The sequence below is a fragment of the Oryx dammah genome, unplaced genomic scaffold (assembly GCF_014754425.2).
Source record: "Oryx dammah isolate SB20612 unplaced genomic scaffold, SCBI_Odam_1.1 HiC_scaffold_20, whole genome shotgun sequence".
Classification (NCBI taxonomy): Eukaryota; Metazoa; Chordata; class Mammalia; order Artiodactyla; family Bovidae; genus Oryx; species Oryx dammah.
Window position 1 is genome coordinate 69,525,356 of NW_024070204.1, and position 17,139 is coordinate 69,542,494.

The 17,139-nt window shown below is 44.5% G+C and overlaps 1 protein-coding gene across 1 annotated transcript in view; it reads right to left on the minus strand.

Moving 5' to 3' along the window:
* Positions 1-17,139, minus strand: part of DOCK2 (dedicator of cytokinesis 2) — a 456,743-nt gene that overhangs the window by 390,414 nt on the left and 49,190 nt on the right. The window contains exons 10-14 of the mRNA XM_040262783.1: positions 7,379-7,514; positions 5,047-5,122; positions 4,016-4,092; positions 3,297-3,422; positions 1,954-2,078 (exon numbers count right to left, since the gene is read on the minus strand). Of these exons, the coding sequence (XP_040118717.1) occupies positions 1,954-2,078; positions 3,297-3,422; positions 4,016-4,092; positions 5,047-5,122; positions 7,379-7,514 (540 nt within the window). The remainder of the gene's footprint in view (positions 1-1,953; positions 2,079-3,296; positions 3,423-4,015; positions 4,093-5,046; positions 5,123-7,378; positions 7,515-17,139) is intronic.

Consider the following 17,139-nt stretch of genomic DNA (forward strand, 5'->3'; position numbering starts at 1 on the left):
TTGATAAGTGCATCTATTCAGCCTGGTTGGATATGACTTGAAAGGATAGCATAGGTGGAAATATTGATAAAAATGTTTTAGAAACAAGATAAGGGGCCTGCTTTTCCATTACTATTCCTTCTAATTTGTCCTCCAGCAACATTGAAGGCAAGTAGATCAGTATTTTAAAAAATGAAGCTGAGGTTAGAGTTCTCCAACAGGTAGTTGGATAAAAATTACTTCAAAGCATGGTCTATACATTTGTGAAATGCAAATTCCCTTTCAGATAAAAACCCTCTGCTCTTCCTTTGTGTTTCTTTGAGCAAAGTGTTTCTTATTTATTTTATTTTTCAGAAAAGTTTCACAATCCAACAAAAAGAGGATGACTTAAATGCTTGGATTTTGCTTAACTAAGTATTAATTAATGGAGCCAATCTTTCCCAACAAAAAGGCAATTGTGAGGATATCTTTAAATTTAAAAAATAATTATGACTCTTCCTAGAATTTGACAGACGTGGCTATTAGCCTAATTTTTAAACTGATAAATAAACTGGAGACTTTTCTTTTAATCTATAGGCCTTATTTGTTGTTTGCTGTTAGTCACTCAGTCATGTCTGACTCTTTGAGACCCCATGGACTGTAGCCCACCAGACTCCTCTGGGATTCTCCAGGCAAGATTACTGGAGTGGGTTGCCATTTTCTCCTCTGGGGGATCTTTCCAACCCAGGGATTGAACTTGCGTCTCCTGAATTGGCAGGAGAATTCTTTACCACTGAGCCGCCAGGGAAACCCGTTTAATGAGAGGGCCTAGGATCTTAAATCAAACCCCATCTCTGCCATATACCAACTCTATGACCTTGGGAAAGTTCTTTCACTTGGCAAAGGGTTGGTCTCCCCCGCTGTAAAAATGGGGGAATAGCAGTAATGCATCATGCTTGTCACATGCCGCTGCTGTTGCTCTTTACTGGCTAAGCTGTATGCGATTCTTTGTGACCCCATGGACTACAGACCACCAGGCTGCTCTGTCCATGGGATTTCCTAGGCAAGAATACTGGAGTGGGTTGCCATTTCCTTCTCCAGGGGATACTTATTACAGTCTCTGGCATATAGCAATGCCTCAATGAATGCCAGCTATTCGTAGGTGGAGGGTAGAAAAATCTGCCTGAGCTCTGTACTCACACCCATCTGTACTCACACCCCCATCTCCTGTGCTATCTGATCACCTACTGTGGCCTAAGAGGAACATTTGCCCATGCTGAAACTTCCGCTGAGAGCCGATTTTATTTTCCGCTAAGTACTCTAAAAGGAGAAATTGAAAAGCAAAACCGTCCCACACACTGGACATAGCTGCTGACAACCTTAAAGGAAATATAAGTAAATAAATGTAAACACCCATGACAAATATTGTACAGGACATATGCTGTATAAATATTTATAGCAATATGCTTTGCATTCCTGAATACACTCTGCCCACCCTCTGGAGACCAATTTACGGGTAAGGCTTTCCACCAGAATGTCTGGCTGAGCACTGGGGAGTTAGATTAAGTGTCGGCAATGTCTGTTTTGAGGACATTCTGTGTCTTCACACCAGCCCAAGGCTCTGTACTGTTCCTTTTTCCTGCCATGTATTTTGCCTGAATAAACTAGCTCAGGTTGCAATGAAAACACATTTTGACTGCAAAAAGGCAACATATAAACTAAGGCCAAGCAAGAAAGGAATAAGAGGTCATGAAAGGAAAGGGACAGACACTGAAAAGCCAACTGCTTTGCTGTAAAGAAATAACAACACATCAGGGCTTATTATGGGCTACCGGGCCAGCCAAACTCTAAAGGTGTGTATCACATTACTCAGCATCACTCCCCGAAGGCACCCGGCACTTAGAGAGCAGGATCAAGAATGGAAACAGCAAATCTTTAGGAGCAGAGGCGCCCAAGGAGGGGCCTGTCACCCAGGGCAACAGCAGGGTCCCTTACAGGCAGCGTTTTGCCATCCTCCGCACACACACACATGATCACTTCTACATTCCTCTGTGTGGTCTTGTTGTACTTGTCAAAGTCGCCTTGTAAGAGAGTGATGTAGATGTCGTTCCTGACGTCCCCTGAGGCAGAGAGAGAGAGACAAGAGTTGGAGTCTGTGCAGCGGGAGAGACGTCAATCAGAGGGCGCAGGGAGTGGGGGATTGGTGGAAGAGCCCCACCTTGACGTCTGTTAATGATACTAAAATCAGAACTACTTGGAAAAAAAGCATTTTTACTTCATCAGGGAGACTGGAGCAGAAGGTGACAAGACGATGGAGGAACAGCAGGAAACTAGTTGCGAAAGGGGAGGTGGTCACAACTGGGCATGTTTTTCTCTCCATTAAAAATCACTTAATTTTCATCCTCTAGTGACACCTTCTGGGAAGGCAAAGTAAGGCTTCAGTTGGATTGATCTTGGTACATGAAAAACAACGGACAGTTCTCTCCATGGGTCTTTTACTGTGCAGAAGGAGACAGAATGACTTTCCTCGTGTGTCCAAGTAACATGGACAGGGCCAGGGACAAGGTAGGGAGGGTCTTCAGGAGTTGAGGGGGTGGTGATAGTTGAAAACCCTGCAGGGAACACACAGGAGCTGATGTCTTAGTAAAGGCAGGCATGAGTAAACTGTGACTGCGGTGGAGCACAGCTCAGCTGTGGAAAGAAGGGCTTAGTCAGTGAGACTGGTCATGGGCACAAGTACTAGACTCAAGTTTAAGGCAAACAGGCAAGTTTCAAAAGAGTATTAGTATAGAATCTCATTTACTTTTTTTTTAACATACACATTTGGAAACTATATACAGTTGTGGTTACTTTTGGAGACAAAGATGTAAGAGAGCTTTTACTGTTTCGTTGTACCCCTTTTTCATGTTATTGGACACTTTACAACAAGTGTGGACTATTTCTGTAATAAAAAATCGCTTAACAATTTAAGAGAATGACCATATTCACCCCCACCCCCAGAAAGAGCAAAACTATTCCAGATGAAGTAAAGTGGATGTCCATGGTAAATTATTAAGTGATAAGTCAGTCACAGAACACTGTGCAGAGTATAACAAGTAATGGGATAGAAAGTGTATAAAGTGTGATTCCATTTGTGAGGGGAAGTGCATGTGTATATATTCATGTGTTTATGTTTATTATATAAATACATGTATTGTTGGATACACAGTTGTTTTCAGCAGTTACCTTCAGGGAAAGAAATAGAGAAAAGCAGTAGAAAAGAAAGGAGTTGGCTGTTGAAAAAGAAAATGGATCAGAGCAGCTAGGCCACCCTCAACCCCTCCCGGGGGAAGGAGAACCTGGCATGATGATCTCCGGGAATCCCAGCTTCCTGGCTACCACAGTGGTCCTGTCCACGAGGTGTGGGTAGTCCTTGCGGATCTGAATGACGTCACCCACGAGCATCTTCATGGTCACCCAGAGGCCTGGAAGGGAGCACACAAAATGAAGAGCCAACTCCAAGGGGCCCTCTCAGCCTCTCCCTCCCATGGTCTCTCCCCTTGTTCTCTCTGCGGAGAAGATCGTGGAAGCAGAGACAAGTAGCCACAGATGCAGTGACCCAGCCCTGGGGGAGGCCAGAAGTTGGGATGCCAAGAGCTCTGGAGTGAGACACCTCTGATTTGAATCCCACCAGTTACTTCTAGCAGGGCCAGCTTCCGTCACTTCATCACACCCCTCTAAACTCAACCTGTGTAAAGTGGGCTTGATCCCATCTATCTTATAGGACTGTGGGAAGGAGGGAAGCAAACAAGGAAACATTTCACAGTGCTTGACACATAGGAAAGAGTCAGGATACACTGGTTCCTCTCTCCCTTCCAGCACAAGGACATGTCTCCCTTCTATTTCTCAGGTAGAGATTTCCATCTCTGTAGATCACGAGATCCCGCTCTTGGTAATGGCCTGCCTGGAAGGAAGGTTATGTCTCCCAGAGTCTAGGGGTTTGAGCTGGTTGCTACAGAACCAAGGGAGAGCCCAAGCTGAAGTCAGGTCCAGCCTGCTTGGCCAGCAGGCACTGTACCTTGCCCTCCGCTGTCCCCCTTGGAGGCTGTGACTTTGCCCAGCAGGCTGTGCAGGAAGTCATTCTCAGCTGTTACCCTAGACAGGAAAAGAGAGCACAAAATGCTTGCATGGTACCCTTATAGATTCCCTCCCTTGTAACCTCAGGGGCTCCAGAAAGTTGCCCAGCCCCTCTATACACCTTAGGTGAAAAGGGAGCCTGCCCATGTCAGCTCAGACTATACCTGCCATCAAGAAGCACATCTCTCTCTTTCACAAAGCAATATGGCTCTGAAACTTGGAGAATACCTAGGCTACAAGTGGAGGCCATTTGTATTGCTAGGAAGATTCTTAAAAAGAAAGGATCCCCAAGCCCTCAAAGTAAGTATCTGCTCAGGAAGGCGGCAAAGCTCTGGCTGCTCATGCTAAGTCCTAATTACATGCTAAATCCAAGTCACTGACCTCATTATCTGTTTAAAAAAAAAATCCTCCTTAAACAAATGAGGACAATGTTCCCAAGCTTGGGGTCTTACTCTCTCAAGCTTTTTTAGATCAAGGAAAGGATGTTTACCTTCCTCACTGCCCTCCTTTAAAGTCATGGCTATGCGTGCCCATGAGAACTAGGGCCTGACTCCCTGTTATATGCTCCTGATATGCTGCTGCTTCGCAGCTTGACGGTCCCGGTCATATCTGTACTTGATGCACTGATCTGTTGTTACCTACCCATTTAATTCCCCACCTAAATATAAGCTTCATGGAAATAGCCATGTTGATCTTGTTTACCACCTCATGCTCTATGCCTAGCACAATGCCCAGCTCTCTGCCAGCTTTCAATCAAAGCTTGTTAAATAAATAACACCTGATGAACGAACAGGTCAAAAGCTGGATGGTTTTGAATGCCTAGGCACTGAGACCATCATTCTTACCCTTTCCTCTTGGAAGGTCCTAACTGGCTGTTATCAACTCAGGGAACCAGTTCATCCTGCTTCTGAGTGGCCCTCAATCAGGAAAAATGTGGTTTCAGAGAATAGAAAGTAATGGGAAATCACTCACGGGTGAAAAGGAATGAAGTGCTGCTTTTCCTCATCACTTTCTGCTTTCCCCTTGATGATGTCTGTTATATCCATAACTAGAAAAAGAAGACAAACGACTTAATGGCTTAAGCCCTCCTGCTCCCAGGAAGGGATGACAATGGGATGAGATCGTAGGGCAGGAAGCTGGGATAGGAAAGCTTAAAAAGGCAGGAAAGCCAGCATCGGCCACCTGGCAAACACCTTTGGGTAAGCCAGGCTGGGAGGAGGGCAGCCAGACAAACGTTTGAGAGCCAGGGGCTTAGCAGAGGCTGAGGGGAAGAGAGTCAGAGCCATGCCCATGGAACTAAGCAATTAGGTTTGCTTCTGACATGTTCCTATTAGAGGTCTAGTATACTGACAAAACCCAAGCACAGTGACTCCCGGTAGGGTCTGAAGAGCTAATCACCCTCTTTTACAAATGTGTTCATATTCACAGACACATATCTGGGGATCCTTGAACCTTACATTTCCAGAAGGATCCTGGATCTTCAGAAACTTCTCCTTAAATCAGCTACTGAAGGTCCATAAAACCAAGGTAAAGAACTCTTGCCCCAGAGCAGGGATTATAGAAATGGGGGCAGGGGGAGGAGCATTGAAACTTGCTAGCCAAATAGGGCCAAAATCCTAGCAACAAGAAATTCCTCAAACACTCCAGGCCCCATCAGGGAGCCATTAAAACTGCCCAGGTAATGATCAACTAGTGACTGTATCTAGCTCAAAAGAGGAGTTAGCGAGCTGAGAGAAAGCGGGGAAACTGTTATTTGAACTGATCAGCATCCATTCTTTCTGATAAACAGACACTCCCCTCACCTATTCTCAGTGAGCTCTGTTTGGGTAGAACAATCTCCCTCTGGCTCCAGAGTTCTATCCTGGGGGATCAGGGAACCAAATCCTCCTGCCCAGAATAAGTACTTTGCGGATGAGCAAATGGCATATTGGAGCTTCTCCTGAAACTAATGGAAAAGAAGTGCTCTCTTTCCCCTGGGCTGCTAAGCAGGTAGGGTGAAAACTCGGAAGAGCTAGCCAACTAATTGGACAGTCATCTTCAGAATAAGTCAGCAAAAGGACACAGGAGCTGAGAGATAGAGAGATGAAAATCCATTTGAGTCCCTGGATCCAGCAATGCCTGAAGCAATCTATCCCTAAATCTTTCATTTACACCAGATTGCTGTCACTAGAAACCAGAAGAGAAAGCCGGTTACAGCTGGAGACAAAGACACTCTTTGCAGTAAGGCCCTCGCTGCTTTAACAGGTACGAGGTGAGGTCAGGAGTGTCCCTCATACAGAAACAGGGCATTTAGAGCAGGTCAGGGATCCACCAGGTCCAAGTCCCTCATTTTGCAGACAAGGAAACTAAGGCCCTGGGGAAAATGCTTGTGCAAGATCACTTATCTAGCTAACTGGCAATAATGCCAGTTTAAACACCAGTTAGCTCAGGATAAGCTCATTTCTCCCATTCTGCCACTTGGCAAGAAGTGCCAGGGGACTTGTTGGAGAACCAGCTGATTTGTCATGACAGAAGATCTGGGTGTCCTCAGGAGAAATCTGAGACATTGGGTTTAAATATGGCATACAGGGATTATAAATGGTACACAACTAAAATGTTATATTTTAACCAAAAGAAGTAAAACTGGCATACAGAATTGCTATTTCCTTTTTTTGTGTGTGTGTCTAAATTGTCTTTTAAGAAAAAAGAATGTACTTGAGCTTAAATAAAGTGAGTTAATTAAAAGAAAATATATTAGGTAAATAATAAGGCAAGTGAAAGTCAAATATAACAAAACCCATAAAAGTGGGACAAGAATAATGAAGTCTTGGAAACTCCCAGGAGAGCTGAGGCTTGGAGAGAAATGCAGAGGTGATGTTTATCTCAAGTAGCCTCACTCGGTTGTGCAAGGGTCCAACCTGGAACTGAGCTGTGTAGTGGGTGACTCATTCTGTGTAACTGCACTTCCTGTCCTGGGTAATTTTCTTAAAGGATGATTTGTTCCTCATAATTAGATCCTGCCTGTATTGTTCTTTCTTTTCCACCGTGCTTGGGAGCGAAGGTGCCAACGGCTCAGATGGCTTTGTGGTCCCAGTGCTCTGCTCCAGATGCAGGCATTTCATTATTCACCATCTTCGTCATAAATCTGGACTTAAGTCATCAATTACTTTGATTTAATCTCAAGAAATTTAAGTATTAGGGGGCTGCCTGGCGTAGGTTTTTGAGCAAGGGAGGGCAAGGAGGAGAACAAAAGAAAAAGTCTTTGAAGCGCAGTCACCTAGGACATGCATTCCAGGAACGGGAGGTGCTATGTGCGTGCCCTTACCTGCCACCCCGAAGGGCCGCCTCAGTCCCTGCGTGCACTTCTTTGTGTTCGTGTCCTTAAGATCCATCTTCCCAACTCGGACTATTTGACAAATTAAGTAAATTTTATCCCTGTTGAGGTCTTTGTTTCCAAGATCCTGTAGGGCAAGAAGGGAATAGTTACATATTGTGTCTGATGAACAAAAAGTAGAAAAGAAAACCTAGAAATAGAGAATTCAGGGAGGGGCTATGTTTAGCAGTTAGTATACGTGACATAATTGCATTACACAACCAGTCCTGGAAAATGTGGAAAACCAAGCTATCACCTCCATTTCACACAGAAGAAAGGTGAGTTTTGGAAAAGAAACGGGGTGACAGGACTCTGGTGTTCAGTCCTGATTCTTCCACTTCAAATTGATGAGAAAAGAAGGATAGAGGTGCGATGTCAGCTATACAGACAGGAGTTCCTATATGCCAGTGGATGGATCCAAAAATAGCATTTGCTACAAATGACTTCATCCGTCCGGTCACTGCTCAGCGTCTCTGAGGGAAGAAGGGAAACCCTGACAACTACTATCTGCATGTGTGCTCAGCTGCTCCATCGAGTCTGACTCTTTTGCAGCCCCACAGACTGTAGCCCGCCAGGCTGCTCTGTCCATGGGATTCTCCAGGCAAGAATACTGGAGTGGGTTGCCATTCCCTTCCCCAGAGGATCTTTCTGAGCCAGGGATCGAACCCACATCTCCTGCCCTGGCAGGCAAATTCTTTACCACTAAGTCACCCAGGAAGCCCAAACAACTACCATTTACTGAGCACCTAATGGTGCCTGATAGCTCAGTTGGTAAAGAATCTGCCTGCAATGCAGGAGGCCCTGGTTTGATTCCTGGGTCAGGAAGATCCACTGGAGAAGGGATAAGCTACCCGCTCCAGTACTCCTGGGCTTCCCTGGTGGTTCAGGTGGTAAAGAATCTGCCTGTAATGCAGGAGACCTGGTCTGATCCGTGGGTTGGGAAGATCCCCTGGAGAAGGGAAAGGTTACCCACTGCAGTATTATAGCCAAGAGAATTCCACGGACTATATAGTCCACGGGATCACACACAAAGAGTCGGACACGTGACTGAGCAACTTTCACGTTACTTCACTTAATGTATGTAAATCACCCAGGCATCAAACAACCCCGAGATCCCAGAGCTTCTAACACAAAGAGTTGACTCCAGCTCAGGCTACAGGTCCAGAGCAGATAGGCAGGGACTCCATGCACTCACTCACTCTGGGCTGCTGGCTGAAGGATGACCTTTCTTTCACAATAGGTCTATCTACTATCCCCAGAGCAGAAGAAGGGAATGCGGCAAGACACTTACTGGCTCTTAAAACTTCCACCCAGAAGAGAGGCATATCACTTCCACTCCCGTTTCACTGGCCAAAGCAACGGCCATGGCCATACCTAACTGCAAGGAGGGCAGAGAAGTGTACTGAATTGTGTGCTCAGAAGGAGGAACATAGCAGCTGTGAACACACTGATGTCTCAAACACTGTGAGAAGTGGCTCACACATCACTGCCTTCTTTGAGTCTTAACAACTCTCCAAAGTTCTATCATTAATACTATGTGTTGTTTAGATGCTCAGTCCTGTCCAACCGTTTGTGACCCCCACTGAGTGCAGCCCACCAGGCTCCTCTGTTCATGGGATTCTCCAGGCAAGAATACTGAAGTGGGTTGCCATTTCCTCCTCCAGGGGATCTTCCTGACCCAGGGATCAAACCCACATCTCCTATACTGGCAGACAGATTCTTTACCACTGAGCCAGGAGGAAAGCCCAATACTATTACTGTAGCCCAATTCAACATACAAGGAAACCAAGACACAAGGAAGATAAAGGTCTTCCCCCAGGATATGACCTTAGTCCTGAGAGACACTGTCTGGTCACTCTGACCCCAAAGTCCATCAATCTAAACACCACAGTGTTTCTTCATTAACCTAGATGTTTTATCATCGGTGCTGTATGGATGGAGAAGCCTTGAGGCTACTGTAAGAATAAGACTGAAAACCAGAGGCAGGAGGCTAAGTCCAAAACCTGAGAACACCAGAGAACTCCTGACTCCAGGCAACATTAACTGATAGGAACTCATCCAAAAGCCTGCATACCTACACCGAAACCAAGCTCCACCCAAGAGCCAACAAGTTCCAGAGCAAGACATACCACGTAAATTCTCCAGCAACACAGGAACATAGCCCTGAGCTTCAATATACAGGCTGCCCAAAGTCACACCAAACCCACAGACATCTCAAAACTCACTACCGGACACTTCATTGCACTCCAGAGAGAAGAAATCCAGCTCCACCCACCAGAACACTGATGCAAGCTTCCCTAACCAGGAAACCTTGACAAGCTACTCGTCCAACCCCACCCATAGGGAGGAACCTCCACAATAAAGAGGAACCACAAACTGCCAGAATACAGAAAGGCCACCCCAAACAGAGCAATCTAAACAAGATGAAAAGGCACAGAAATACTCAGCAGGTAAAGGAACATGATAAATGCCCACCAAATCAAATCAAAGAGGAGGAGATACAGAGTCTACATGAAAAATAATTCAGAATAATGAGAGTAAAAAATCTAAATGCCACAATACATTTCTTTCACCATCCAAAGGTGCACAGGAGGGAAACCCACCTGGACACCCCAGCATTCCAGTGCCCTGTTCAACTCTAAAAGCTTCAGTGTTCCTGAGACCCTCTTCCAGATGAGATTCAGCTGGAGAAGGAATGTTGAGGCACATTGTTGGCATCAGAGCAGAGATCCCTGGTTCTGGCCTTACCAGAGAAGGGTTACTTCTCTTCCAAGTTAATTTTCATGCAGGCATACATACTGGGAACAACTTGTCTGCTGACATCAGGGCCAGGGCCTGGTAAAGCAGCCATCCCCAGCTTCTCACTATGGGTGGTGTGGGAGAAAGAGGGACAGATATAGAGTGTCTGGGAACAAGACGTGGCCTCAACATGGTCCACACTTCCTGGTTGGGGGCTGTCACGGTTACATTTTATGTGTCAACACGGATAGGCTATGCTGCCTAGCTTCTTGGTCAAACACTAGACTGGATGTATCTATGATGCATTTTGTGGGTCTGATTAGTATCTAAAATCAGTTGACTTTAAGTAAAGGGCATTTCCTTCCATGATGTAAGTGGGCCCCATCTAATCAGTTGAAGGTCTTAAGAGCAAAACCCGAGGTTTCCTAGAGAAGAAGGAAGTCTGCCTCAAGACACTGCAATGTATAAATCCTCCCCAAGTTTTCAGACTACTGTCCAGCCCTCCCGATTTCAGACCTGTGAGCCCCTCACAGTCACATGAGCCAAATTCTTAAAATAAATCTATGTCTTTATGTATCTTATTGGTTTCATTTCCCTGGAAAACACTTCACTGATACAAGGTTTGGCCTCTCACAGCTGGAAGAATAGATTCTCCCAAGTCTCCCAATGGGAGCGAAACAGAGAACGTTGGGGAGAGGGGGCTTTCCTAACCATGGAAGCCCCTCCCCTCATTTGCATTTCTTGCCTTGCTCAGGAGGCAACTGAGTGAGAGCTGTCAATCATCTCACGGCCAGCCAGTGGGACAGCCTCTTCTCTGGCCTGTCTGACGCCTTCCTCCAACTCACCCGGAAATCCCCCCGAAACTCATCTTTAGAAGCTGTGTTCATGATTTCATCTCTCTCCCCACTACAATGGTAATAGCTCCCTATTCTTACCCTGTTAGTGTTCATTTTCCCCAGCTGATGTGAAAGGTCCTAGACATAATATATTTCCAGCTATCCTATCCCACTGATTCCCCACTATTCTCTGCATGCAAGTACTCTATTTTTGTCACAAAGATTTCTTTATCACTGCACAAACACACAATGCTCACTTTCAACTCTAGATCTTTCTTCATAAGCCCCCCGTCTGTACCTCTGCCTCTAAAGATTACCTCTTATTCCTCTATATATCCACATCCTTTCCATTCATAAAAGCTCAGGTCCTGTTTCCCTCATAATGATCTCCATCCCTAATTACCTCTCCTCTCCCATGAGGAATTTTTTATGTTTTGAAATATCTATGTTGGTATCTTTCAGAGTCATTTCAGAGCCACAGAATCCCTGTTACCTGACAGGTCCCTTCCTAAATGTTACAGGACGAATTATGCCACCCCACTCCCACCCGCCACCAAACTCATATGTGCACCTCCCATATCTCAGAACATGACTATTTGGAGACAGGGGCGTTAGGGAGGTGATTAAGCTAAAATGAGGTCATTAGGGTAGGCACTAATCCAATATGACCGATGTCCTTATAAGGACCTTGGGACACAAACACAGAAGAACGACACACAAGGAGAATGTGGCCATCTGCAAGCCAAGGAGAGACGCCTCCAAAGAGACCAACACTGCCAACACCTAGGTCTTGGACTTCCAGGCCTGAAACTGTGAGAAACTAAATTCTTATTGTTTCAGCAAAAACAACACTCAGCTGTGGATGTGATTAGTAACAGAAGTAAAGTCCAATGCTGTAAAGAGCAATATTGCATTGCTCTTTAGGAACCTGGAATGTTAGATCCATGAATCAAGGCAAATTGGAAGTGGTCAAACAGGAGATGGTAAGAGTGAAAATCGACATTTCAGGAATCAGCCAACTAAAATGGACTGGAATGGGTGAATTTAACTCAGATGACCATTATATCTACTACAGGGAGCAAGAATCCTTTAGAAGAAATAGAGTAGCCATCATAGTCAATAAAAGACTCCAAAATGCAATACTTGGATACAATCTCAAAAACAACAGAATGATCTCTGTTCATTTCCAAGGCAAACCATTCAATATCACAGTAATCCAAGTCTATGCTCCAACCAGCAACGCTGAAGAAGCTGAAGTTGAACGGTTCTATGAAGACCTACAAGACCTTCTAGAACTCACACCCAAAAAAGATGTCCTTTTCATTATAGGGGACTGAAATGCAAAAGTAGGAAGTCAAGAAATATCTGGAGTAACAGGCAAATTTGGCTTTGAAGTACAGAATGAAGCAGGGCAAAGGCTAATAGAGTTCTGCCCAGAGAATGCACTGGTCACAGCAAACACCCTCTTCCAACAACACAAGAGAAGACTCTACACATGGACGTCACCAGATGGTCAATACCCAAATCAGACTGAATATATTCTTTGCAGCCAAAGATGGAGAAGCTCTATACAGTCAGCAAAAACAAGACCAGGAGCTGACTGTGGCTCACATCATGAGCTCTTTATTGCCAAATTCAGACTTAAGTTGAAGAAAGTAGGGAAAACCACTAGACCATTCAGGTATGACCTAAATGAAATCCCTTTTGATGATACAGTGGAAGTGAGAAATAGATTCAAGAGATTAAATCTGATAGACAGAGTGCCTTATGAACTATGGACGAAGGCTCATGACATTGTACAGGAGACAGTGACCAAGACCATCCCCAAGAAAAAAATGCAAAAGGGCAAAACAGTTGTCTGAGGAGGCCTTACAAATAGCTGAGAAAAGAAGAAAAGCAAAAGGCAAAGGAGAAAAGGAAAGACATACCCATTTGAATGCAGAGTTCCAAAGAATAGCAAGGAGAGATAAGAAAGCCTTCCTCAGCGATCAATGCAAAGAAATAGAGAAAACAAAAGAATGGGAAAGACTAGAGATCTCGTCAAGAAAATCAGAGATATTAAGGTAACTTTTCATGCAAAGATGGGCACAATAAAGGACCTAACAGAAGCAGAAGATATTAAGAAGAGGTGGCAAGAATACACAGAAGAACTATACAAAAAAGATCTTCATGACCCAGATAATCACGATGGTGTGATCACTCACCTAGAGCCAGACATTTTGGAATGCAAAGTCAAGTGGGCCTTAGGAAGCATCACTACAAACAAAGCTAGTGGAGGTGACGGAATTCCAGTTGAGCTATTTCAAATCCTAGAAGATGATGCTGTGAAAGTGCTGCACTCAATATGTCAGCAAATTTGGAAAACTCAGCAGTGGCCACAGGATTGGAAAAGGACAATTTTCATCCCAATCCCAAAGAAAGGCAATGCCAAAGAATGTTCAAACTACCACATAATTGCACTCATCTCAAACACTAGTAAAGTAATGCTCAAAATTCTCCAAGCCAAACACTAGTAAAGTAATGCTCAAAATTCTCCAAGCCAGGCTTCAACAGTACATGAACCATAGCTTTCAGATGTTCAAGGTGGATTTAGAAAAGGCAGATGAACCAGAGATCAAATTGCCAACATCCACTGGATCATAGAAAAGGCAAGAAAATTTCAGAAAAACATCTACTTCTGGTTTATTGACTATGCCAAAGCCTTTGACTGTGTGGGTCACAACAAACTGTGGAGAATTCTTCAAGTGATGGGAATACCAGACCACCTGAGAAATCTGTATGCAGGTGAAGAAGCAACACTTAGAACTGAACATGGAACAACAGACTGGTTCCAAACCAGGAAAGGAGTATGTCAAGGCTGTATATTGTCAACCCTGATTATTTAACTTACATGCAGAGTACATCATGAGAAACGCTGGGCTAGAAGAAGCACAAGCTGGAATCAAGATTGCTGGGAGAAGTATCAATACCTCAGATATGCAGATGACGCCACCCTTACAGCAGAAAGTGAAGAAGAACTAAAGAGCCTCTTGATGAAAGTGAAAGAGGAGAGTGAAAAAGTTGGCTTAAAGCTCGATATTCAGAAAACTAAGATCATGGCATCTGGTCCCGTCACTTCATGGCAAATAGAAGGGGAAACAATGGAAACAGTGACAGACTTTATTTTGGAGGGCTCCAAAATCACTCCAAATGGTAGCTGCAGCCATGAAATTAAAAGACACTTGCTCCTTGGAAGAAAAGTTATGATCAACCTAGACAGCCTATTAAAAAGCAGAGACATTACTTTGCTGACAAAAGTCCATCTAGTCAAAGCTATGGTTTTTCCAGTAGTTATGTATAGATGTGAGAGTTGGACTATAAAGAAAGCTGAGCACTGAAGAATTGATGCTTTTGAACTGTGGTGTTGGAGAAGACTTTTGAGAGTCCCTTGGACTGCAAGGAGATCCAACCAGTCCATCCGAAAGGAAATCAGTCCTGAATATTCATTGGAAAGACTGATGCTGAAGCTGCAATTCCAATACTTTGGCCACCTGATGTGAAGAACTGACTCAGACCCTGATGCTGGGAAAAACTGAGGGTGAGATGAAAAGGGGACGACAGAGGGTGAGATGGTTGGATGGTATCAGCGACTCATTGTACATGAGTTTGAGTAAACTCAGGGATGGACAGGAAGCCTGGCATGCTGCAGTCCATGGAGTCTCAAAGAGTTGGCCATGACTGACCGACTGAACAAACTGACTGAAGCCACCCACCTGTGGTACTTTGTAACAGCAGCCCTAGAAAATTAATACACTAGATAATCATATAAGTCTCCTAGGCAAGCTCCCTTTTTAACCCTTTTCCGTGAGAAAAAATTTCACTTGCTCAAAAAAAGAATCAGATCTTTAAGATCTGTCTCATCGGAGACACTTGGTATTAAGGAATCTTACTGCTATAAGAACAAGTAAAAATGCTTGAACACAAGTCATTCCCTGGAGGGTATAAAAGCAAGCAAGTTCAGAAGCAGGCTTCAACCTCTTCAACCTCTGCCAAGCACTCTTACTTTGGCCTCACAAATCTCAGACATTTGGGGAAACTGCGGCAGGACAAGAAACCATGAAACACACGCTACCTGATTCAGTAATTCATTCTTGCTCCTTTGGGGCTTCCCTGCTTCAGACAGTAAAGAATCCGCCTGCAGTGCAGGAGACCTCGGTTCAGTCCCTGGGTTGGGAAGATCCTCTGCAGAAGGGAGTGGCTACCCACTGTGGTACTCTTGCCTGGAGCATCCCACGGACAGAGGAGCCTGGCGGGTTACAGTCCAGGGGGTTGCAGACAGTCAGATACAACTGAGCAGCTAACACACTAGTGCTCATTTTACCATTCAGTCTTGTCCTGTGTGTGTTAGCAGCAACCCCTCAGCTGGGGAACATCTGAGGAGCCTTGTGTATAGGCTCCTTTCCTCTTACAGAACCAGAGGGTGAATGCTTATGAAGCAGATGGAAGGGAAATCCAGCATTTGCCCACCCCATGTGCCAGTTCCTCGGGCTCTACCCCCAAAGAAGAAACTAGGAAGAGCTGACATCCAGGGACAAGAGAAATGAGGCCACCAAGGCACATGCCTGCCAAGTCATATCTCATCCCTAACTTAAACATCATCTCAGTTTCCAACTGGACATAATTCCCAGTCAAACGCCATCACATCAGCCAGCTTTAATTATCTGCATTGCATGGATGGCCTCCTGACATCTCTCTTGTTTATTTATTTATTGAATCACTTTCTGAACCTCCCCATCACACCCTGAGCCAGGAGCCACCAGTTTGCCTGCTGCCGTATCCTCAGCACCCAGCTCAGAGCTTACAAACGGCAGGTGCTCACTGGCAGCACTTGAATCAATAGAAGAAGCTAGAGCGCCATGACCTTTCCTGCCCGGAAATGAAGACTCCCATCATTTCAAGAGAGGGAAGGGTCATCAGTTAAGGCAGTCAACCAAGGTTCTCAAGTTCATCTGCTGTGGGAAGAAGAGGTAGAGGCACAGGCAGAATTCCACTAAGGCAGGATCACAGTCTCATTATTATTGAGTGACACAAACTTACCAATGCCCTTTCCTGCATGTTTACATCATGAATTGGTTCTCTGCAAAATGAACCACTGATTGATTCCCTGTCTCTCTCCCTCTTGTGAAACATCTGTCTCCTGGTTTAATCAGGAAGCTCCATGAGATTCTCCTATTTATCAAGAAAATAAATAGGCCCCTCCTTCTAACTAATAATAGATAAAGAGCACCGAGGCACATTTATATATGCCAAGAAAACTTTTGTCTAAGCAATTAGGATCTATGATCTTATTCCAGGCCTCTGGCCCATTTTTCAGGAACTAACAAACAAAATAAATCAGCTGTGCTCCAATCTAATTGCAACACAACATAAGACATAGAACTTAATGGGCTGTAACTGGAAAATTATTCTGGAGCAAGGTAGGTTAATCTAGCATGTTGGTCACTCCTGGATCAAACCCACGGGTGTGATCAATGCCCAGATCTCTCCCCAGCTCCTCCTCTGTAATCTCCCTTTTTCACATGCCACACAGTGAAAAATCTCATAAATGCTCTTCTCCCCAAAGACACTTGCAGAAAACACCAATATTCTTGGATATTTTAAGATCATACCCCAAACACACCTTGGTGGAAATAGGGAAAGAGTGGGTTTCTGCAAAAAATGATAACCCTTACCTCCTTCTTTCCATTATTTCTCCCTTCTAGAATTAAAAGGCCAGGTCACTCTCGAGACAAATCATCCAAATAACAACTGATTTCAACATTTCTACTTATGTGTTGCCTGGTGAGTACTGGTATTTAGAAGGATGATCCCAGGGAACTGTAAGATCCTTAGTCATCTATGACTTAATTATGTTCAGAATATCCAGTTTACCAAGGCAGTCAATGTTCTAGAAAGGCCCTTATTAATATCAAGTATTTTGTAAAGGTTTTTTAGAGGGTCTGAACCAAAGACAGGAACTCATGTTAACTGTGAATTAATCTGAATCTGCTGTATCTAGTTCACCTAAACATTATTGCTGGAAGAGGTGCATGCCTGTTTACACAGTGCCCTTCACTGTGTGCACACAAGTGAGAAAGAGATACGTAGTGGAGAAGAGGG